Raw genomic sequence first — 25805 nt, 5'->3', positions numbered from 1 at the left:
TTTGACGATAATACCCCTAGATTTAACACCTGTTTAACAGAAATTTTAACAAAAGGACTATTTGTGGTCAAAAATGAAATTCAGAGAACCATTTGTGGTCGAATTGAAAGTCGAGTACTAAAAGGAGTACTACCCCAATAGTCAGAGGACCATTTGTGGTATTAACTCTTTCCCATAAGATGAAATAGCTATTTAATGAGGAGAGAGAAATGCACTCATTTTACCATCACATCCTTGATGGCCTGTCCTTTCATGTCAGACGGTTCAGAGAAGTTGGAGCGCATGCTTCGGCATTTACTTCAAATAGGGCGTCGACACGTGTATCACCATGATCCCACGTTCTCAAGTTGAACGGTTATAAGTGAGGTTCACTCTGAAACTTGTTCAGCACGATACATATTTGACCATTCGATCACGAGAACCACATAGAGAGTTTTCGGGGTTAAGGATTCGGTAGCTATATCCTTCGGTCAGTATGGGTTCGGTCATCACATGTGCTTTGTGCTTTATCAGTCTTCGGTACTCATTGAGTTTGTCATTCTTCGGTAAAAATTTTAATACTTCGGAAAAGAGAATGACAGACTACGCAAGCAAAAGATAGTTCCATTAAAAAGAGATAACAAAGTGACATCCAAGATAACAGACTGGACTGACCAACCCAACCCTGATTTTGTTACAAGGCATGACAACTACTTTCTTGCCTTGCCTTTGCCCTTATTCTTTGCATGCCTACTATTGGCAGTAGACATAAGGCTTTGTCCTTGGCTGCTCTCCGTGGTAGGAGGGCTTGGAGCTGGTAGAGCACTTGGGGCAGCGTCAGGGATCCAAGATGGAGCCATGGGTCCATAACCAGGTTCATTTTCAAGCACCGAGGACTTGTCAGATATATCATCTAGTTCAAGCATCGCAAGGTAGCGAAGATAGTCCTCGTCATGGTCAGCATTCACTGGCTGGTTTGGAGCCTGATTCCGTTGGTACCATCCTTGGATGTCATTCCAGGCATCATCTCCAATATCGTTCATGGAAGGTGGAGGAGTTAGCCTTGGCCAGAAGGGTTCCTCATTAGGTGGAGCTAAACCTTTAGAATAGAAGCCTGGAACTGACATGGTTGGTGGCTTGGGCACGAAATCCTCAGAATCCGAGTCAGAGACTTCTAGAGGATGTGCAGATGTGTCACCTTGGAGTGGTTCTCCCTTTTCCTCTCTCAACTTGTTGAGTTTGCTAGTGCCTTCTTTCAACAACAACCGAAAGGAGAACCTTTTCTTGACGGGTTTCTCTTTAGAACACGCTTTCTTGCCCTTCCCTTTATCCATTCCTACAAAATAGAAGACAACACAAAGGATTAGGTGTTAGGATACCTCTTCCTTCCTCGGTTGTGATCTATTTATAGAGAGATTGTGGCTTTGTGATTGGCTGAGATCCATTTGACGTGACCAATCAAAGTTGCAACCGTCCAAGATTTCTGAGCTTATCAATTAATATGAATCCGTGAACTTCTAATTCTGATGAGCATTAATTTCAAGATGTCATAACTGATATGTCCCTTCAATTTTGGATCGATTCAATTGTCTCTTCATTAATTCATCTCGATCATACCGAGTTCATGCCTCAAGTTAGAGAATCTTGCTTCGGCAAGCGGTTTCGTGAGAATATCCGCAAGCTGGTCTTCGGTATTCACATACTCAAGTTTGATATCCTTTTTCTCCACATGGTCTCTAATGAAGTGATATTTTATATCAATATGCTTGGTTCTTGAGTGTAACACAGGATTTTGGGTTATGGCGATAGCACTTGTGTTATCACACATAATGCTTACTTCTTTGGCAGATACGCCATAGTCCTTGAGTTGTTGCATCATCCACAATATTTGTGCACAACAACTACCAGCCGCTATGTATTCGGCTTCAGCCGTGCTTGTAGCAATAGAATTTTGCTTTTTGCTAAACCAAGAGACAAGCCTTCCCCCTAAGAATTGGCATGTCCCTGATGTGCTTTTTCGATCAATTTTACAACCAGCAAAATCTGCGTCAGAATATCCAACTAAATCGAAGGTGTCACTCCTCGGGTACCAAAGTCCCACACTTTGAGTCCCTTTTAGATATCTTAGTATCTTTTTGGCAGCACTCAAATGACTTTCCTTCGGATTGGCTTGAAACCGAGCACATACCCCTACAGCAAATGATATGTCTGGTCGACTGGCTGTAAGATATAATAGAGAACCGATGATTCCTCTATACTTCGTCTGATCTACATCCTTCCCGTCGTTATCGATATCCATTCGTAACGAAGTGTTCATGGGTATTTTAACTGAGGATTTCCCATCGACTCCAAATTTCTTGATGAGATCCTTGGTGTATTTTGCTTGATTGATAAAAATCCCATTTCGTTCTTGTTTGACTTGAAGACCCAAAAAGTAATTTAATTCTCCCATCATGCTCATCTCAAATTTTCCTTGCATGAGTTTTGAGAATTTCTCACATAGATCCGAATCGGTACTTCCAAAGATGATGTCATCTACATATATCTATACCAACAGGATATGATCTCCATTTTTATTCTAAAAAGGGTTTTGTCAACTATCCCTTTCGTGAATCCACAGCTTATAAGAAAGCATGATAAGGTGTCATACCAAGCCCTTGGAGCTTGTTTTAAACCATATAAAGCCTTTTTGAGTTTATAGACCTTATCCATCCCGACTTCAGAGACAAAACCTGGGGGCTGCTCGACGTATACTTCTTCTTCCAAAAGCCCATTTAAGAAGGCACTTTTGACATCCATTTGATAGACTTTAAAGTCTTTCCATGCAGCATATGCTAGAAAGATCCTTATGGCTTCGAGTCTAGAAACAGGAGCAAAGGTTTCATCAAAATTGATCCCTTCTTCCTGACAGTATCCTTTTGCAACTAACCGAGCCTTGTTCCTAACAATGACTCCTTGCTCATTCATCTTGTTTCTGAAAACCCATTTGGTTCCAATGACGTTTTGATGAGTTGGTCGTGGAACCAGTTCCCATACATCATTTCTCTCAAATTGATGTAGTTCATCTTGCACGGCAATGACCCAGTCCGAGTCATTCAGTGCTTCTTCGACGGTCTTTGGTTAATTTTGAGATATAAAACATTCCATCATGCATTCCCGAATGGATGCACGAGTTCGTACATTATCATGTATATCACCGATGATTTGATCTTGAGGATGATTTCTCAACCATTTTAGATCCGGTTGAAAAGTGGAAGGAGGTGTTCCTTCATCGATAAAGGGTTCGCCTTGATTGCTTCCATCTTGTTGAATTATTGGCTCATTTCCATCATTCGGTAATACTTCGGTTTGAGATGAAGTATTCGGTGGAAAATTTGGAAAGAGTGGATAATCGTCGTCTTCTGATTCTGATCCTTCGGATAGTTCTTCGATTTCTCTATCTTTCGCTTCTTCATCAGTTTGTCTGTCAGAGATCACCACGCCCTCTTTTGATGGTTCGTCGAAGACTACGTGTATTGATTCTTTTATCACCATGGTTCGCTTGTTCAGTACTCGAAAGGCTTTACTCTTTTCAGAATATCCCATAAATATTCCTTCATCGGCACGTTCATCAAAAGCCTTTAGATGTGATTTCCCGTTGTTGTGGATGAAGCATTTACTTCCAAATATATGAAAGTATTTTACAATAGGTTTTCTGCCTTTCCAGAGTTCGTAAGGTGTAGCTCCATGATCTTTATGAATAAGAGATCTATTTTGAGTGTAGCAAGCAGTGTTTATAGCTTCGACCCAAAACCGTTTAGGTAAGCCTGAGAAAGCAATCATGGATCTTGCTGCTTCTTTGAGGGTTCTGTTGCGTCTCTCAGCTACACCATTCTGTTGAGGAGTTCTTACTGCTGAAAGCTGATGTAGTATACCGTGTTGTCCACAGAAATCCTGAATGACTTTGTTTACGAATTCAGTTCCTCGATCAGACCGGATTTTGACAATACTCAGATCCTTTTCGATTTGAAGTCTTCGGAGCAAGTTTGGAAGGACTTTCTCAGTTTCATTCTTCTTTCTTAGAAACGATGTCCATGTATATCTTGTGTAGTCATCTACTACCACAAGAGTGTACTTTCTCCTGCTTAGACTAACTGGATCAACTGGTCCAAATAAGTCCATATGGAGTAGACTTAATGGCCTTGCATTGGTGTTAAGAGATTTCGTTTTGAACGAAGACTTGATCTGCTTTCCCTTTTGACATGCTTCACATACTTTATCCTTGTCATAGATTACGTTCGGTAATCCTTCAAGCAGTTCCTTTCTTGCAAGCTTGTTGATGGCCTTGAAGTTGAGATGATTGAGTTTATGATGCCATTCCCAACTTAGATCTCTCTTACTTTTGGCGACTAGGCAGGTATTTGGTCTCACTGTTTCCCACGTGAAAACATACAATTCTTTCTTCGTTTTGCTGTCAATACAACTTCATGAGATAGCTCTGAGATAACTTGACATAGATCTCGTGAGAATATAACTCTGTATCCTTTGTCACAAAACTGACTTGTGCTTAAAAGATTGAACTTTAATCCTTCAACATATGAGACTTCTTGGATGATTAAACCATTCTTCATAACATCTCCGGTACCCATAGTTCGTCCACTTGAGTTCCCACCGAAGACTACTTTAGGACCATTCTTCGCTTTATAATTGCTCAGTTCTGATTTATCTCCAGTCATATGTCTTGAGCAACCGCTATCTACATACCAGATGGTCCTGTTTCCCTGCATTCAAAGATTAAGTATTTTTAGGTACCCATACCTTCTTGGGTCCTTGTCGGTTAGCGGTGAGCTTGGGCATCCATGCATACCTAGAACTCGTAAGGTTCATCCTCGGTCCACGATACCCATTAAACACGCGATAATCATAAGGGATAGCATAGTAGGCTTGAGGTGACTTCGGTGAATAAACCTTTTGAAGAGAAGGTGTTTGTTTATTCGTGTTAACTCTAGTGTATAAGGTCTGTTTATGTCTATGATGGAGCAGAAACTTTGCTCTCGTCATTGGTTCATAATCCATAAGCCAGTCCTCATCACTCGGATATCGAGTACCTTCTCCACCTCTATGCTTGCTAGGGAACTTTTTGAAATTCTTGACATTACTCGGGTAAGAGTTCGGTCTTCCCTGAGGCATATCCTTGCGTTGCCTCTGTGAGTAATGTTGCCTCTTATTGCCTTGGAGTTTCCCTTTAGATTGGTTATTCCCAAGTGGTTGACCATTTGCGATACGACCGTGATGGTTCGGTACGCGAGGTCAATACCGAGGGGTCTGATGACTTCTCGGGTTACCGTTTTGGAAATCCCCTCTCGTAGGTTCCACAATACATGTTTCAGTCGAATCATTAGATCGACTCGTTGATTGTGGTTCTGTTCCATTTGTGGCGTTAATCACTGGCTCAAGATTTTCAATTTGTCCTTGGACAAAGACGGAGCTTAAACCTCCACTAGTAGAAGGGTCAGTTGGTCGTGTTAAGAGAACATGTTGACAAGAGCTGGAGTTATAGCCGAGTCTGGTTCTACTCCCTGATGGTCTTTGATCATCTACCATTCGATCCATTAATCTAGATGAATTTGTAAATGTCGCAAGTACCGCACGCAAGTTTTGCTCTCTATCATCCTTCGCTTTACACTCTTCCTCAAGAAGATGAACTTGCTTCTCAAGCTGGCTTATAGATTCAAGCATCTCAGCATTTTTGGACCTTAAGTCCTCGAGATCTTGTCTTTCTGCCAATAGCTTGGCATTCTCTTCTTTGAGTTTTAAGTGTGAATCCTCAATACCATCAAAACTCTTCATCATTCTTTCAAATGCTTCCTTAGGGTTTTCATGATATGTGGATTCGGAACTATAATTAGAAGAGTGGTTTTGTGAAGTTACCTCTTCTTCATCATCCATAAGGCACAACTCTTCATCTGAGTCCTCTTGATTGAAAAGACACAGTAGTCCTTTCTCATCTTCCGAACTGTCACTTTCTAAACTAGAGCTGGATGTGCATGACTCGTCGTTCTTTTCTCCTGACTTCTCTTCTACAGCTAGAGCCTTCCTTCGCCTATCATTCTTCTGGTTTTTGTTTGGCTCTTCGTCAGCATCATTTGATGCACTCTTCGGGTTGTGATAATTTCCCAAATTCTTCTTGTAGTTGTGCTCGTCCGGATGCTTCTTGACGATGGGATATGGACATTCGACTTTGAAGTGTCCAGGTTTTCGGCAGTTATAACATAGCACTTGTATTTCATCCTTCTCATGTGTTCTGGATCCGCTAGCCTTGTCATTGCTTCGATACTTCATTCTTCTCGTCTTGTCAGAGTTATCATAGGATTGATTCTTTCGCATGAATCTTTTGAACCTTCTCATGAACAAAGCAAGCTGGTCGTCAGTGAAAAAATCAGATGAGGGGTTAGTATTCGACCTTGGTGTTGATGATGAAGGTTGATGATTTGCAACTAAGGCTATGTTTCTCGTTTCAGGTTCTTCATCATTTTGAGCTTCCTTCTCGAACTCGTAGGCTTTCAGATCACTAAAGATCTTAGTAGTGCTCGTTGTCTTGAGGTCTCTATGATCTCGCATGGCTACTACTTTCATTTCCCAGCTTTTGGGTAGTCCTCGGAGAATCTTCAAGCTTATCTCCTTTTGTGTTAGCTTTTTCTCATCAAGATCATTGATTTCCATCAATAATTTTATGAACCGAGCTTCCATTTCAGTTATGGACTCCTTTGGGTTGAGTTTGAAATCTTCAAACTTCTTCATGGCAATGGTTAGCTTGTTCTCCTTCTCTTGTTCGTCTCCATCACCTATGAGCATAAGTACATCCCAGATTTCTTTAGTAGTCTTGCACTTTCTTACTCTCGGGAACAATGATTCGTCCAAAGCCTTGTAGAGTATATCCTTGGCTATATTGTCGAGATTTACTCGGGTTCTCTCTTCGGTAGTCAGCAAGGATTTCTCCTTTGGAATCATTTCTGGTGATGTCGGATCGGTAGCAACACGATTGGGGTTCACTTGTAGTATCTGGATGGGTCCAATAGTTATCACGTCCCACATCTCATCATGCATGGCAGACAAGTGAGCCTGCATGCGCACTTTCCAATCATCAAACTTGTCCAAGTTAAACATAAGAAAATGCCTATGATGTTCCATTTTAGACATAGTGCAAAGTTTGAAAATATTTTGATAAATTTTTCAAAAAGGATCACCAGGCAGTATACACAGAGTGTTCACCGTTCAAGGTAACTTGCTCTGATACCACTTGTTGGTCCCGATGGTAGCGATATGAGTCTAGAAGGGGGGGTTGAATAGACTCACAAGAGGTTTTTGAAAACTTTTTGACTAAAGAGATAAACGCAGCGGAAAGAGTATATCAAGTTTTATCTTTACTTTGCACTTAGGATTTTCTTTGAAAGTATTAAGTTTGCGATGATATATGCAATGCAATGCGTAACTAAGCCTACTCCACTCTTCTTCACAACACGTGAAGGTTTGCACTATAATCTCCTTTATAGTACAATCTCCGTTACAACAAGCTCCTTTGATCACTAAGCCCGGCAGCCTTGTTGTTGTAGGCTTTTCAACTTCTTCCAAGTTTACTCCCCCTCTTTCTACTTCACTTGTAGAGATGGTTGAAAGATTGTGATGATTCTCCAACTTGAAATTCTTGTTCTTTGCTTCCTTGATCAACTTCTTAATCACACAAGAACTTCTAATGAGATCTGAATATCACTTGTAAGCTTTATGAATATCACACTGAAAATTTTTCACTTGAATGACAATATTTCGCGTATTTCAACCTTGTCAAAGTGAGATGGGACAAGGGTATTTATAGGTGGAATTTCAGATCCGTTGGAGGGAAAAATGAAATTCAAAACCTATTGTCCAGTGTGTAATATCCAATGGGTAGTGTTCTCTTCTTTTTCAGAATGTCAGTACTTTCTAGCCGTTTGTCCACTTTTGTGCAAGGACAATTTGTCTTTTGTCCCTCAAAAAGGTGACAATCATTAAATGCTCCTTGGGATCGTTGCATAGGACCCAAAATGTCATTCAGTTATACCCATTCTTAAGGCAGTGGACAAGACAACTTATCAGAGAATGTCTTTGCCTTGGTTGTGAGAGAGAATGATTGACCTTATCATTTCTCTTAATCTCCTCGAGTCAATCACACTTTTGATTGCTCGGTCATAAAAGCTTGGCCCTTCCGTGTTTTGACCTAAGATCCCAGTCTTCGGTTCTCCAAGTCTTCGTTTCTTCGCATCTTCAACTCTTCGGATAGATTACTCTTCGGTTTAAGTCTTCACGACTTCGGTATGTAAGACTTAGATCCTTAGTAAACGAAAAATACTAAGGATTCGGTTACCCTGTAAGACTAAGATACAAAGCATGATCTATTCTAAAGACTTACACAAAAGTTAGGGGTCTCCTCGTATAGTTTGGTATCATCAAAATCAATAACTCGGGGTTCCTAACACCGAGACGTAGTAAACGGGCGAGAGTTGAAAAATCATTTGGTCCCGATTTTCTAACTTACTTATTAGAATATGATTCGAATACTCTAACATGTTTGATAGAAAATGAACAAGATTTTCTCTTTTGCTTGATTGAAAACGAACCTCGGACTTATAAAGAAGCTGTGACTTCTACGGAGGGTCCAATGTGGAAGGAAGCGATCAAAAGTGAAGTGGATTCTATCCTACAGAATCACACTTGGGAACTTGTTGATCTTCCTCCAGGTTGTAAACCTTTAGGATCCAAGTGGGTCTTTAAAAGGAAAATGAAACCAGATGGTTCCATCGAGAAGTATAAGGCTAGACTTGTAATCAAGGGTTACAGGCAACGAGAAGGCCTTGATTACTTCGATACGTATTCTCCTGTAACGAGAATAAACTCCATTAGGATGATCCTTGCCATAGCCGCATTGCGGAATTTGGAAGTTCATCAAATAGATGTGAAAACAGCTTTCTTAAATGGTGAATTAGATGAGGAAATCTATATGGACCAACCCGAAGGGTTTGTGGTTCCGGGCCAAGAAAAGAAAGTATGTAAATTAGTTAAATCGCTCTATGGTTTGAAACAAGCGCCTAAGAAATGGCACGAGAAGTTTGACCACTCGATGTTAACTAATGGATTTAAAATAAACGAAAGTGACAAATGCATCTACGTTAAGGAAACGGTAGATGGCTATGTCATTCTTTGTTTATATGTGGATGATATACTCATCATTGGTAGTAATGATCGAAGGATCAAATCCACCAAGAACATGCTAAATGCAAGATTTGACATGAAGGATATGGGTTTGGCTGATTTAATCCTCGGGATTAAAATCATTAAAATACCTGATGGTCTTGTGTTGAGTTAATCTCATTATGTTGATAAAATCCTTGAAAAGTTTAACAAGAATGATAATCAATTGGCTAATACACCGTTTGATACAAATTTTCAACTAACCAAGAACCACGGAGAGTGTATCTCTCAAGTAGAATATGCTCGGGTAATTGGTAGCCTGATGTATCTTATGAATTGTACAAGGCCGGATATTGCCTATGCTGTTAGTAAGCTTAGCAGGTATACTAGCAATCCCGGTGTGATTCACTGGAAGGCAATAGTAAGGGTTATGAGATACTTGAGGTATACTCATGATCTCGGATTGCACTATGTAAGATATCCTGCTGTACTCGAAGGGTATAGCGATGCTAGCTGGATATCTGACATTAAGGATTCTAAATCCACGAGTGGTTATGTGTTTACACTAGCCGGTGCAGCCGTTGCATGGAAATCTTCCAAGCAAACAGTAATAGCTAGGTCCACAATGGAATCAGAAATGATTGCCTTGGACAAATGCTGTGAAGAGGCTGAATGGCTACGCCATTTTTTGGAAGATATTCCTAGTTGGGAAAGACCTGTACCTCCAATTTGTGTGCATTGTGATAGTCAAGCAACAATTGGGAGAGTACGGAGTCAGATTTATAATGGTAAGTCTAGACATATGCGTCGTAGACATAATACCATTAAACAACTCCTCGCAACTAGTGTTGTCTCGATTGACTTCGTGAGGTCAATAGACAATATAGCGGATCCGCTAACCAAAGGGTTGAGCAAAGAAGTTGTCGAGAAGTTGGCACGAGGAATGGGTCTAAAGCCCTTGGAATAAAAAAATTCCATAGTGGATACCCAACCTAGCTGGCACCTAGGTTCAATGGGACAACTAAATTATGGAATAGCGTGTCACTGTGGGGGTCCCCGGACTCCCTACCACTCCTCGTTAAAACAGTGACTCCCGATTGAGGCTAGCACATTAGTGCTTTAATGATTCGAGTGTATTTGACATATGCTATGTATGCAATGTCAATTGACATATGTTGAGTTGCGGGAAACTCGAGAAAGAATCACCTATGTGAGATAGAAGTGAGGGTCGCTTCAAAGGAGAATTGAAGGGGCTTAATTCTTTAGAAACTCTTGCAGAACCAGGAACGGTGTCCCACGACCAAAATGGGCACAGTCATGAGAACAAACCGTGGTTGGAAGGTTCCTGTGTGAGATTTGTCAATGTCTACACAAACGGCAGTCGGTTCAAAGACATCGCGTTCCACCGTACAGCTAGTAGAGTACATAGATCTCATGAGGCAAGGTTCAAAGGGTTACACCTACCTTTGCTATGCAGGAATCAATCGTTGAACGCAGTTGTTTCCGTTTTCAAAATACCCTTGAAAATCACATTTTCATTCATGTGGGGGATTGTTGGAAAATTGCACTAAAATGGCATTTTAAGTGGCCATTTTGTGGTATAAATATTTGTGGAAAATTGCACTAAAATCCCACGGTTTAGTTCGCCGGGTCCAAGTTTGTGTGCTCAAACAGCAGATCGTAGCACGTTTTATCCTGGGAAGCCTAGGCCGCAACGTTCCAACACCTCAGGAAGCGGCAAATAAGGTTTTAAGGATAGTGACAACACGACTCGTGCTTCCAACCACCCCGAAGGCCATACAGTTCACCTTGCTCGTATCTTCTAATCCTTTGTGGATTATTTCTGTGTAATTGTTCAATCCTACGTGGATTATTATTATTATTATTCCTTGTAATTTGTTTTGTTTTCGTTTTCCAATTTCTTGTATTTTCGATTGTCAGAGAGGACTTTCTCCAACAGAAAATTGCTATTTCCTTATAAATAATCAAGAATTTTTAAAAATATATATGTCATTTTTTACTTTTTAAAAATTAAAATAATTTAAATTTAGAAGGATATATTTTATGTGATTTTTTTAAAATTAATGTTAATACTCTCTTTGTCACATTTTACTTGTCACAGCTACGATTCATTGGTTAAACCAACTATTTCTTCTTTACTTGTTTTATTTAGTATTTTAAATTACTTTTAGATTTTTTTTAATGTTTTATAGCATTGTTAATGTAGTTTATAAATATATAAATTTTTTATACTAATTTATTTAATTTATTATTAAGAAAAATTATATTCAAAATAACTTCAGTTAATCTTAATTAATCACACCAAACACATAAAATGAAACATAAAGAGTATTAAATAAAATAATAAATGTGTTAGATATAAAGAGTATTAAATAATGCCTTTCAAAAAAAAAAAAAAGAGTATTAAATAATGTGTTAGAAAGCTAATAGTGTAGGGTAGTCGTTGAATTTTTTATTTTTAAAGAAAAAAGAAAGTCATCAGCCGCCACGATGGTTGTTTCTTTTTACGGACAATCAATAATATTTCATACTTGAAAGTGTTTCAATGGTCAAATAAATAGGAAATAAATTACTCCAAAAATAATTACAAGTTTGTTCCTAAAAATAAACGTGCAATGCTGACCAAATAATGTTTTCTATCAGAGGCATATCTTTTTCATTTCTTTATCTTGTGTTAATCAATACAGATGATTGTAATTATTTTCATCAATATATATACAGAAAGAGGTTGAAATGAAAACATGATTTTCTTGTAAAAAGTGAAAAGCAAGAAGGCAACTAGTTTGGTATCAGTCAATTGGAGATGGCGATTGATTAGTTGACATCTCCATTGATGGAGAAGGCGACCAAACTGGTCGCCTTCTCTGTCCGTTGGAGATGGCGACTAGTTTGGTCGCCATCTTTAGACGCTGGAGAATGCAACCAGCCCTTCTCCGGTGACGTGATGGTCGCCGTCGTCAATTTTCGCCACCATGGGCAGACAACCTATTGACCTGTTATTATAGGTCACTAATTGGTATTTTGATCTTGATGCACTAAATCAACATATTTATGTACGTAATTGCAACTTTCAAAAGTTCAATGGCCTAATTGACTTCTCAATTAAAGTTCGGAGGTGTATTTGACCATTTTCCATAAAAAAAATTTACCAAATTAAAATACCACATCATTTTTTTTAACATATATTACTCTTTGCACTAGTAATATAAACTTATGCACTTGTAATATAAAACTTTTGTATTTTGCAATATAAATCTTTGTACTTCAAAGTTAGAAAAATTATAAAATTATAAAGTTTCACTACGCGTTTTTGTTTTCTTTTAATTTCCCTTCATTCAAGATTTCAGCGGTGTTGTTCTGTACTAATAGTAATACACGTGTGATCTAATCTCATATAGTCATATGCCAATCTAAAATGATAAGGGTTGAGAATTAAGGGAAAATATGGTAACATTTCTGTAATTATGATGGTGAATTTGGAAACATTTTACATCTGTTAATAACTATGCACTCATGTGTGTTACTATTAGTTATATACAAATTCACTATCAAGTGTTTTCAAATGTACCGTTGTAATTATGAATTACTCTCACATCTCTTTCTATTTTTTCTTAATTTTCCGCATTTGACCATTGTAGATGGACGAATGATATTAGTTTGCACATTCTTTCCCGACTACTTGTTATCATTTGAACCTGATATCATTTTTTTAATTTTAGGTTTTTTTATGTTTTTGTTTTAGATATATTGTTATATTCCATATTCATTAATTGTATTTTAAAAATTTATTAATGAACAAATTTTACTTTTAATCATCGATTATTGTGACATTGTCGCATTTAATCATATTCTTTTAATTTTATCTTTTTTACGTCATTTAATTATAGTTGTTTTCACTATTATTCATCTGATTAATTTTTTTTTTGTTTAATAAAGATGATTAATATGTCATTTTATCATTAAAACATTTTTTCCAACATGTAACGGAGACGTGAAACAAGGTTCAAACATTAGGGCATGTTTACTAACAGAAAACTGTTTTTTGTTTTCTGTTTTTTAATTTTTCAGTTTTCATTCTCTGTTTTCCATTCTCTGTTTTCTGTTTAGAAAACTTGTTTACTAACACTTTATTTTTCAAATTTATTTTTTATATTAACGTTATAAAATTAACAAAAAATAAAAATATATCCGAACAAATAACCTATTAAGTTCACATAAAAATTTACTTTAGATAATATTAATATCTTTTGAGCTAATATTTAAAATATGTTTGGATATATTTATTTGAATGACATGTATATAATATATAACTTTTTATTTTGAACTCTAATATAGTAATATATGTGAAATTTCGATATCCGATATCGGGACCAAACTTGTATCCGATATAACATAATTAAAAATATCCGAACGAATAACCAATTGAGTTCAATCAAAATATAAAACCTAGTATAGATTTCAATTTTTACTTTTGATAATGTGAATGATGTATAATTTTAAGCATAAGCAAATAAGTTATGTTTAAATAAGTAATGCAAGTAGAAAAGATAGAAGATGATGATGAATGTAATCATAGTAATGAACACATATGTAAGTAGATAATCGTGAGAATGTAGTAATAGTGACATATAGTCTAATAGATTATAGCTGATTCTGTTTTCCATTTATAAAACAGTTTTTAATAGTATTTCAATTTTTTAGAAAATTGGAAAATTATTTCCTGTTTTCAAAATAGAAAACTGTGTTAGTAAACATGTTTTCTGTTTTCTGTTTTCTAATTTTCCAAATTTTCAGAAAACTGGAGAAAATTTCCAGTTAGTAAACAGGCCCTTGATTTTTCAGTCTCAATCCCAAATTTAAATATTAAAATAATTACATAACTACTTTATGTCTGTATTCGTACATCCCGCCATGTGGTTCCCGGGCCCATGCAGTACACAGTACTATTTAATGTTGCTTTTCATTTATGATGCCCTGTAATTTTAAAATTTATAAGTGTACTTTTAAAAAAATAATTAATATTTAAATATATTTAAAGAAAAATATTTGTAAATATACATTTATAATTTTTTTACATTTATATGTTTTTCTTATGTACTATATTGCATTTTGTATTTTTACTATTGTGATTTCTTTAACTTGGTTCGCATTTCTTATGTAGCATATTGCATTTTATATTTTCACTATTGTGATTTCTTTAACGTGGTACACATTTCTTATGTGATATATTGCATCTTGTTTTTCACTGTTGTTCACACTTACAAACTGATTAATCCTAAGCCCCAAATTCCCTACCCAAGGGTAATGGAGGAAGTAAATCGCAAGTCATCCAGTCTCTAAACTGACTAATTCTATGTCGCCATAACTGCTGCCCAAGGGTGCTAGAGGAGGTTAAAAAAAAAAAAGGTACTGGTGGAAGTAAATCGCAAGTCACCCAACCTCTAAACTGACTAATTCTACGTCGCCAGAACTACTGCCCAATGGTGCTAGATGAGGTAAATTACAAGTCGCCCCGTCAGTATTGTACACAGACTAATCTTAAACCCCTAGAACCCCTGCCCAAGAGCGTTGGAAGAGGTAAATCGTGGGTCGCTCAGTCATTCCTCAATTTCCACCCCTTCCTATTAAAAAAAAAAAAGAAAAACAAAACTTAAGAGATCCCAGTTTCACCAAACTAATCCTAAGCTCACAGGACCCCACGCCTAGAGGCTATGCAGATGTGAATCGTGTGTCACGCAATCAGTCCACCGGTCAAATCTTAGTCTTCATGTGCCTAGAGCCTGTGCAGATGTAAATCGTGTGTCACGCAATCAGTCCACCGGTCAAATCGTAGCCTTCATGTGTATACAAGTGATCTAATCCAGACCTTACAGCATCATTGAGCATTTTTCTTATCCATGCTTCCAATGAAATTCGAACCTCCACACTATCATCTCTAGTCATGACCTTTAAATCAGGCGATAAACCAATTACACTACTCCCCGGGACAATTTCCACTATTGCATGTACACTCTACAAAGAATCTTCTTAATTTCAATCAATTTTTCGAATTTTAGACTGCTACTAAAGCAAGACTTTTAAAATAACATGTGAACCATTAAGTTAACTCGAACCATTAAGTTAACTCCCGTGGGACTACTTATCGTTTTCATTAGCCCTTTCATTTGTTTGGTGCGTTGAAGTTTTGGTACATCCAATTGTTTAATTGATCGAGGCAACTGGCAAGGTGGGTCAACAGTAGTAGTTGGAAACCTAAAATCGATCAATATCCACAACGAGGAATTCATGTGTGCATTGTCACTCGTTTTCCTGTCCGTAGATTAATTACTTAATATACTTTGCCTCTGTACCCAAACATTATTATCATATATTTTTAAAAATGTATTATGGTTTTGACATTTCTAGAGGACGACAATTTGATATGATTATAGTATGAATATTTGCTATCCTCGTAGTTTGTCTTGTACCTAAACAATAGAATATAATGTAGGGTGAGATCTCAATAATATTATAGTTACGCACTTACACAGTAAATTTAAAACTACAAAATTATAAATTTAATTTTTGTCATAACATTAATTGAAATTTAAATTAGATCTTTATGGGTAGTTGGACTCCAAGTAATTATATATATTTATTGCATATTTCTCAAACAAACAATAATAAGTAAAAACAATGATATGATTGCAATTCAATTCTGATTTTGAATCGTCAGCTATTCATGGTTCCGGATTCAATTTGAAGCGTTGGTTCAAAATTTTACTCTTTTTTTTTTTTTTTTTGGGTTCAAGACAAGAACCGGTAGTTTCGATTCGCGATTTTAATAAACTGAAACTCAAATATGGGTTCGGTTCTAAATCATAATCAGAACCTTTTTTATTGGTTGCTACAGTGTTTGGTTCGGTTTGAACCAAACAGTGGTCATCCCAACATATATATAAGTAATAATTTGTTGGAAAATAAAAATAAATGAAATATTTATTTTAAGGATAAAGATGCCCATTTAACATATCAAGGAAAAAACTGTCACTTTTTGAATAATTGAGGAGGCTAATAGCATCTCCAACCCATTTAACACTAAGGCGCTTGGTTCAGGTAATCTGAGTTTGGTAATATTATATTACCTTGTTTGGTTCAAGTTTTGAGATTATCTGGTAATGTTATATTACCTCAAAGCTGATGGGGCGGTAATGTTTCAAGGTAACGTGATTACCCCATTTTCTTAGGTAATCTTATATTACCTTGAATTATTCCAACTTTGCCCTTGTTAACTAATAATAATAATAATAATAATAATAATAATAATAATAATTACAATAATAATAATGAAATAAATATATTTGTATATAATTAAATATACATGTGTCTATTTATATATATATATATATATATATATATATATATATATATATATATATATATATATATATATATATATTATTGAAGACATTATAGGAAATTGATCTATATAACCTAAAATATAACTCTTAACCAAACAAGGCAATATTATATTCCACAATCCAAACCAAACACAAAAAGTAATCTTGCATTCTCAAAATCTCACATTACCTTCCTGGAGGTAATCCTAGTACTTAAGATTCCGTGAACTAAACGCAAGAACATCCTCAATAGCTTGGTTTTTGCACAAATTTTAAGATGACAAGTAGGAGAGGAGGGAGGGAAACAAATTAGTTTTCAAAAAAAAAAAAAAAAAAGGAAAAAGCTATGTTAACACGGGCATGTGGAGTGCACGCGTCTGGCTGGGTATGCACACCAGAGTTGTTTGTTGGTGGTCTTCTTTTTTCTTTTTTTTTAGTGAGGCCCACTTTTGTTTCAAAAATTAGGTTCTCCTGCAACAACTCAATACCTTCTCTATCCTCTCCCTCTCTCCTCACATAAGCATTACAACCTCAAGGCATATTTTTTGAGGAAATTTTGTCAGATTACGAGGAGAGAGAAAAAAACAATTTTCAGGCTAATTTTTTTTTTTAAAAGGTTTTACTCGCCTAGGGTTGTGTGTAGTACACGCAAAAAAAAAAAAAGCTATGCTGACACTCCCACGGGCATGTGGAGTGCACGCATCTGACTAGGTGCTTCTAGTGTGCTTCATGCACACCGGAGGTGTTTGTTTCTTTTTTCTTTTTTCTTTTTTTTTTTTTAGTGTGGCCCACTTTTGTTTTAAAAATTAGGTTCTCCTACAACAACTCAATACCTTCTCTCTCCTCTCCCTCCTTCCTCACATAAGCATTACAACCTCAAGGCATAGTTTTGAGGAAATTTTGTCAGATTACAAGGAGAGATCAAGGAGAGAGAGAAAACAAAAAAAAAAAAAACAATTGTCAGGCGAAAACAATTTAAAAAAAAAAAAGTTTTACTTACCTAGGGTCGGGTGTAGTACACACGCCCTTTGGACGCGAAGCTTGTGCTGAACGTGCATCTAAGGAGAGTAGCTTTTCCTTTTCTCTCTCCACGCGGGCCTTACATTTGGAGACACAAACCCACGATGCAACAATCCAAACCTTCTCTCTCTAACACTATCTCTTCCACCTAAGATCCAACCTCCTCAAAATACACCCCAAAAACTCTATTGGGGATGACCTAAAACACTGAATGTCACACCAAACAAAATATTGGATACAAAAGGAATTAACATATAAAAGCATGGGCAACACAGTAAAAAAAATTACCCAGAAAATGGCGTGGATGAACATTGTTGTGCCATATTTGGCGCAGCACTGCTCACAAACGACCAAAAAAAAAAAAAGAGGTTGATTTGGCACTACATTGGAGTTGAAAAAGGGCAAATTTGATGTTTTGTTGTCTTGTTGGAGATGACCTAATGTGAATATATGAATAATTAAAAGGGAAAAAGTGCTATAAGTTTATAATTCAAGGAGGAAGTGTAATTTTTCATATTATTTTTTTTTTGAAATAAATTTTTCATATTATTATATTAATGAAGTTGTTGTTGTTGAAATAAAAGATATTAGCTTTCAGTTTGTAAAACGATTTGTAAATATAATTGTGTTATTCATAATCTTATAGGAAATTATGAATGCAGTTTCTATGTTTTATTATAGTGAGTGACATGTTAATTACTCCTCTAGTGTTTATTTCAAGTTTTAATAATTAATATAGTATTTAACTAGTTATAATTTATTTCAAAAAAATAAAAATTTAAAATTTTTTTAATTATAACTATCAGTCACAATATTTTAAAATTTTGATATTTTTACATGTTCTAGAAAGAAGTATTATGATTAGATATTTTACCTGCGTGATAATACTTTTTTTATAAATTAATAAAAAAATATTATATTTTAATTAAAAGTATTGCATGCATTATGTCATAGCGGTTCTATTTGGCAGAGCTTATTTAGGAGCTTATAACTCGTTTTAGACTATTAATAAGTTATAAGCTTTGAGTAAAAATGTTTTCAAAATAAGTTAGTAGTTTAAAATAATTAAGTACTTATTTTGAAACGTTACCTTATGTAGCTTTTCAAAAATAAGCTAGTAGCTTTGTAACTTTTTTCCATATATATCCTTATTATTTTAAATAAATGACATCCTTACCCTTCCAATTAAAACCCTTTTCTCTTCTCCTATATATATATCCACAACTTTTCACCGCCCAACAACCCCTTCATCTTCATTCGAACAAATCGTAACTACAACAAACCTCTATTGAGATGAAGGAGATTCGCAACAATATTGCTACTTCATTATGGGATGGTAGATCATGATTATGCTAATAGTTTCATTTCAAAACATTAAATTTTAATATGTAAACAAGCGTATTTAAATTTAAAACTATTTAAATTCTATGAAAATGTTCTTTTCAGTCTTTTTACATTTATCACTTTATCAAAAAGTTATTTTTACCAAAAACTTTTAAGCATAATAGCTAGCTTAACAACCTTTCAGTTTTCAACTTCTAACTTATACATTTTCAACTAGGTTTATCAAATATAGCCAGCCTCTCACAAAAGCTACTCTTAAACTAGATTTTATATCAAATATATATTTTATCGAATGATATTTCATTCATGTGATGGGTGGTACAGATCTTTATGCATATGCCAATTACTTATAAATTAATCTATTGCAAATTAATAACATAAAGCATACTATATAAATTCCCCGTACACAATTTAAATTGCTATTTGCTACTCAGCTTACTCTGTATTTAAAAAAAATAAATTGATTATTATATAATATTAATTAAAAAAAAAAGATTTTTCTTAGTTTCTATTGACTATTGTTAGAGCATCACTATTGGCCACCTTTTTTAAAAAGTTTGTTCATAGGTGGAGGGTGATGAGAGATAGGTTTCTACTTTTAAAAAAACAAGTTTAAATTTTTTTGAAAATATAAAATAAAAAGAAATTTTGGACATTGAACGCATTGCATGCATTTGTGTTTCTTAATTGATGTGTGTACTGCACGCTTTTGCTGGGAGCGTTGAATGATCTTTTTTTAATACTATTAACTCTGTTATAATGTAGTATTGCTCATAACTACTTTCTCAATCAAATGAAGCATAAAGAGCTAATATCGCCTCCACTGAGACTCGAACTCACCCATCTCCCATGTGGGGGTGCAACTAGACCATAATGTCTTTGATATAAATCTCGTATTATAATGTTACGTATTTAATTCTTGTCAACTCTTTTAATTTAAACTTTTAGTAAGTTTATTTAATACATAGTACACCCAAAATAAGGATTTTGAGTTTATCTCTTTACTAAAAAAATCTTCTCAAAAAAAAAAAAAAAAAAAAAAAAAAAAACTATTTGTCGCAACCTTGTTGACACAAGTTTGACGAAGTTGATATTGTAAATCTAAATTCGTCCCTACTTTTTATTAGCACGTGTTTTATTTATTTCATGAATTTTTTAATTTAAAAAAAATGATATTCTCTCCCAATTATTCAACTCCGCTGTACTCTTACTAGCTCCGTCAACCACAAGCAATTATGTGTCTCTCATAGTCTCATCCATCCTTTCTATGTATGATTTCTATTTAAATATCCCATCTTTATATTATTACCCCCACTCCATAAATTTCCTTCTTGCTTATCCTTAATCTTTTCAATCTTTTTTTTTTTTTATAAAAATTTTAGTTATGGTGATGGGAAATGTTGTCGGAGTTTTTTTCTTGTTTTCGTGTCTGGTTTTTCTGTTGCCGGTTTTTTGTACGGCGGAGAGTTTGTGGTTGAAAGATCGGGTGATGGGTGTGGCGAATGATAGCCGGACGGTGGAGTGGATGAGGAGGGTAAGAAGGGAAATTCACAGGAACCCGGAGCTTGCGTACGAGGAATTTGCTACGAGTGCCCTTGTGAGGGAGGAGCTCGACCGGTTGGGAGTTAAGTACCGGTGGCCGGTGGCCAAGACCGGCGTCGTCGCCACCATCGGCTCCGGCTCCCCGCCGTTCGTGGCGCTCCGGGCCGACCTCGACGCCTTGCCCATTCAGGTTAGTTCCCAGTCTTGCCACCGCATAGTCGGGCAACTCAACTAGTCTCAGACATGAAATTTGTCGCGAGAGACTCACCTGTGGGAGCAACAAAATAAAGGGGCTAGTGAACAGAAGTCTAGCATGTCTAGCCTCTATCATAATTTACTTTCTACAAACTGTGCCAGCAGAGACTAAATATCGAGTCTCAGCAGCTCTCGACACTGTGCGAGCAACCCCTCGAAATAAAGAGAGAGTCTAGCAATTTACTCTCTATAAACTGTCGGGTCAGGGTTGGGCGATTCCACCTTTTATGTTTCCAGTCTAAATTTGATCATCATATTTTCTATTTTTTGAAAAAGAATCCCAATAAATATAGGTGAAAAAAATTGTGTGGGTATAAATTAAGGTATATAGATACTTTAATTTGGGGCATATAATCACTTGAATATATTCTTGGCGCAGTACTTTTGTGTTAGTGGTGGCTGCCGTGGCGGTGTACGGCGGTTGTAGTTGTCGACTACAGTCTCAGCAGTCTTAAAGTCAAATGCCACATTTTAATTACTATTCAATTTGTATATATAAATATATTTTCTAAATTATATTATTATGTTGTTATCGAATGTGGCTTCGCATAATCTTCTTAGATTGAAAGTTATTTCTAGACCTAGGCCCTGTTTGGTAAATAATCAGCATATCAGCCAATTTTAGCTTATTTGATCACTATTAGTTGGTAAATAATAAGCTTTTTGTAACTCCAAAATGCTAAAATTCAAAAGGCTACTCAAAGTAGCCTTTTCAAATAGCTTTTTGAGAAAAGAAATTATATCAAACAGCCATTAGCTAACAGCTAATTTATCAAACAACTTTCTACAATCAGCCAATGTTATCAACAAATCATACCTTCTAACCCAAACAACCAACCCAATCAGCTAACATCCATTTACCAAACAGGACCCTAGTCTTGTTTCGCCTAAACTTTTATAATACATTTTGTTTTGCTCTATGATCATTTTATAAAGTAATTTGTTTTGATAAGTAAACTGAATAATGTCTTTTGTCCTAACTGAAAGACTAATATTGTTAATATAGTAGGTAAAATGATAAGTAAATTGAATAATGTCTTTTGTCCTAACTAAAAGACTAGTATTGTTATAGTAGGTAAAATGATAAGTAAATTGAATAATGCCTTTTATCCCAACCAAAAGACTAAGCAGGTAGGACTGTCCCAATTAATTTAGTCAGACTATTGACTTGGTAATCATAAAGTTTTGAGTTTAACTCTCGAGTCTATCTCTTCTTTATTTTTGAAGCAGTTGAACATATCACGTGAATAAGGGGTAGAAAGTAGGTTGTGATATTACTTGGTCAATAATAGTTTGTCCTACACGTAGGAAATGGTGGAGTGGGAGCACAAGAGCCAAGTTGATGGCAAAATGCATGCTTGTGGACATGATGTACATACTGCTATGCTTTTAGGTGCTGCAAAGATTCTTCACCAACTACAGCACGATTTACAGGTAATAAATGTGGTACATACATTATTGCAATTAAGTTTCTTAAACAAACAAAGAAGCTAGTTGTACTTAGTACAACACTATTAGCCAAATTGAGTTGTAGTTGTCAAATTATACCATGGACCCATAGGGTTGTGCTTGCATTGTGGACTTTGTTCTAAAATAATATGCAGATTATGTGAATCCACAATATCATGTGTCAATTATTATTGTGTGGACCGTGGTCCTGGTCCATATAGCTGTAGTAATCATATTATCAAATAATGTACATTCAGTATGCAAATAATGTACTTTTAGTATATTAAAAAGAGTCATTTCCATTTTTGGTCCTATTGTTATTTTGGCATTGTCAATTTTAGTCCACTTTATTAATTTTTGCCACATTACGACCAGTCTTATTTAGTACTTGCCACTTTTAGTCCACTGTTAAAATTTTCGTCAAATTACCGTCCAAAATAGGGGTATTTTTGGTCTTTTCATGCTTTGGTCATCTCCTTGACCCTTTGTCGTGGTTTTCCTCACACATTTTCATCCATTGAAGAGGTCCGACAAAAGCTATGTGAGCCACATTACAAAGCCATGGCTTTTACCGGACCTCTTCATTGAATGAAAATCTGTAAGGAAAACCACTACAAAGGGTAAATGAGATGATCAAAGCATGAAAAGATCAAAATACCCCTGTTTTGGACGGTTATTTGACGAAAATTTTAACGGTGGACTAAAAGTGGCAAGGACTAAATAAGACTGGCCGTAATGTGGCAAAAATTAATAAAGTGGACTAAAATTGGCAATGCCCCAATAACAGTAGGACCAAAAATGAAAATGATTCTATTAAAAATGTACATTATATTCAGGGAATATGCATTATTTGAGTATTGAAAGTACATTATTTTGTATAATGTACATTCAGTACACAAATAATGTACTTTTAGTATATTAAAAATATATTTTTTGTTATGGTCAACACAATAGTTTACCTATAATGTGTACCATGGTCCATGATATAACAATCGAGTTGTAGTAATGTTATGTTGGGCGGAGGTCAGTGAAGAGTCATGTCTAGCATCAGGTGGATAGGGGATTATTGGGAGTGGAGGTCAAGGGCAAATCTACCAACTTGCCTCTAAAAAAAAATGTGGTAGTATAAGAAAATAAAGTTGTGTCTTTACTAGCTACTAACTATAGCTTGTGGTGTAGTGTTAAGCGTTTGATCCTAGATGCTATCAGTAGATTCATCATATTTTCTTGATTTAAAATTTAGACATGTTTTATGTAATTGGATGATCTTGAATTATAGTTTATGATATAGGGAACCGTGGTGTTAATATTTCAACCGGCGGAGGAACGGGGAGTGGGAGCGAAAGACATGATAGCAGAAGGGGTGTTGGAAAACGTGGAAGCCATTTTCGCACTACATGTTGTCCACAACTATCCTACCGGCGTGTTTGCGTCACGCCCCGGCCAGTTCCTCGCCGGTTGTGGTAGTTTCAAAGCCATTATCAAAGGGAAAGGCGGTCACGCCGCCTTACCACAGGAGTCCGTCGACCCAATCTTGGCTGCTTCCACGGCTGTCATTAGTCTGCAAAGCATTGTGTCAAGGGAAACTGACCCTTTGGATTCACAAGTACGTATACTTTTTTGCATGAGGTTGGCTCTGATACCGAATTGAAGCATGTGCATGATTGGTTTTAGTTAAAAGTTTAAGCTGGTAATGGGATTGCACATTTTGTTTATATATTATATGCTCGACTAACCGAATTGTTTGATCAACTTTAAGGTTGTCTCGGTGGCCATGATTCAAGGAGGATATGCTTTCAATGTCATCCCAGACTCCGCCACCATTTCTGGCACATACCGTGCTTTCAGCAAGAAGAGCTTCTACGCACTCAGGAAGAGAATAGAAGAGGTAATTTATTCACTATCGTATAAAAAAAGGTCAAGTCCAGAACCAGGTAGCTATAAGATTGTTGGGCACAAGCCTAAAAGGTTAAGTCCAGCACCTTACTGGGAGAATTGTTGGGAAAAGGTCAAACCCGGCCTGAAGGGCCTAGTCCAACACTCTACTGGCAAAATTGTTGGGCGAAGATGAGGCCTAAAAGGCCAAGTCCAACGTGCTATTGAGAGAAGGTTGGACCTGAAAAGCCAAATACAACACCCTCAAGGCCGGGCCTGAGGGGGGTTCAGGGCGGGCACCTGCCCAGGGCCCATCTGTATACGGAGGCCCATAGGCCATAAGATATACAGATCACTTAGGGCTATTAATGAACCGAACATAAACGAACGGAGGCTGTTCGTGTTCGTTTGTTAAGAATTTTGGGGTGTTCGTGTTCGTGTTCGTTTGTTAAAGTTTTTGAAAATTCTGTTCGTGTTCGTTTGTTAAGCGTTCGTTAGTGTTCGTTAATATTCGCGAACACGTTCACGAATGTGTTCGCTAACGTTAACGAACACGTTCATGTTCATGAACACAATTTGTTCGTGAACAATAAATAATCTACGTTCAAATACTTAAAGAAAATGAACACAATTTGTTCGTGAACAATAAATAATCTACGTTCAAATACTTAAAGATTTTCGATTGACTGATTCAGATTGATTTGTTCATATAAGTGCCAGCTGCTTTTGTTCCTTTTTCTTTTTGTTAAGATTGATTTTATAATAATTTTTTTTAATACAATGTTGCCTAAAAAGCATTCATCCGGAAGTATTAAAAAAAAAAAAAAGTAAACAAATTGATCATCGAGAAACAAATTTTTCATATAAGGGCCTTTTTTTAATTCCGCCCAGGGGCCTATAAAACCTTTGGACCGGCCCTTACACCCTATTGGGAAAATCATTGGACGAAGATCAGATTTGAAAGGACAAATTGATCTTTCACTACTAGCTATACATTTTGAGATATGGATAAACGTTTGATCCTAACGGGATTAATTAGTATATGAATATGAATGACAGATTGTAAGGGCTCAGGCTGCGGTGCATAGATGCACGGTGGAGATTGACTTCGAGGGAACGGAGCATCCGACGCTGCCGCCGACGATCAACGACCGGAGAATCTACGAACATGCCCGGAAGCTTTCGAGGTTGCTGGTGGGAGAAGATGGGTTCCAGCTAGCTCCAAACTACATGGGAAGCGAGGATTTTGCAGTGTACTTAGACAAAGTCCCAGGATCATTCTTCTTGTTGGGGACAAGAAACCAGAAAACAAAATCCCTTTTTCCTCCCCACAATCCTTATTTTAGCATCGACGAGGATGTTCTGCCTATTGGGGCTGCGTTGCACGCCATGTTTGCCTATTCTTACCTCTCCAATTCCAGTAATCATATCGCCATTTCTTCATCCAAATAGTAGCTAGCTAGAGTTATAACCCCCAGCCAGCCTTAATTAGCTAGAATTAATTGAAGTAGAGATTTTCTTCTTCTTCTTCTTGGGGTAATTAATTAAGATCATAAGATGAAGTTAATTGTTTGTTGCAATTAATATTTTACCTCTTGATTTGTACAAATTCCATTGCCTTAGCTTTCAGCTGGAAGAGTGTGTGCATCAGTACATGTCTATATGGTAGAAGTAGGTCGACCTAAATCGGATTACCTAATATCCAAAATTTGAATTGAATTTTAAATTTTGAGTGAA

General features: G+C 36.2%; 1 protein-coding gene across 1 annotated transcript; it reads left to right on the top strand.

The window, feature by feature from the left end:
• Positions 1 to 20243: 20243 nt before the first annotated feature.
• LOC116027717 (IAA-amino acid hydrolase ILR1-like 2) lies at positions 20244 to 25805 on the top strand. The gene is made up of 5 exons (XM_031269438.1): positions 20244 to 20679; positions 22053 to 22178; positions 23485 to 23799; positions 23953 to 24081; positions 25128 to 25805. The coding sequence occupies exons 1-5, from the start codon at positions 20332 to 20334 to the stop codon at positions 25518 to 25520; spliced, it is 1311 nt and encodes a 436-aa protein (XP_031125298.1). The 5' UTR covers positions 20244 to 20331; the 3' UTR covers positions 25521 to 25805.

This window comes from Ipomoea triloba, chromosome 8, assembly GCF_003576645.1.
Source record: "Ipomoea triloba cultivar NCNSP0323 chromosome 8, ASM357664v1".
Taxonomy (NCBI): Eukaryota; Viridiplantae; Streptophyta; class Magnoliopsida; order Solanales; family Convolvulaceae; genus Ipomoea; species Ipomoea triloba.
Note: the sequence above shows the minus strand (reverse complement) of the source record. Positions and strands in the feature narration are given on the sequence as shown.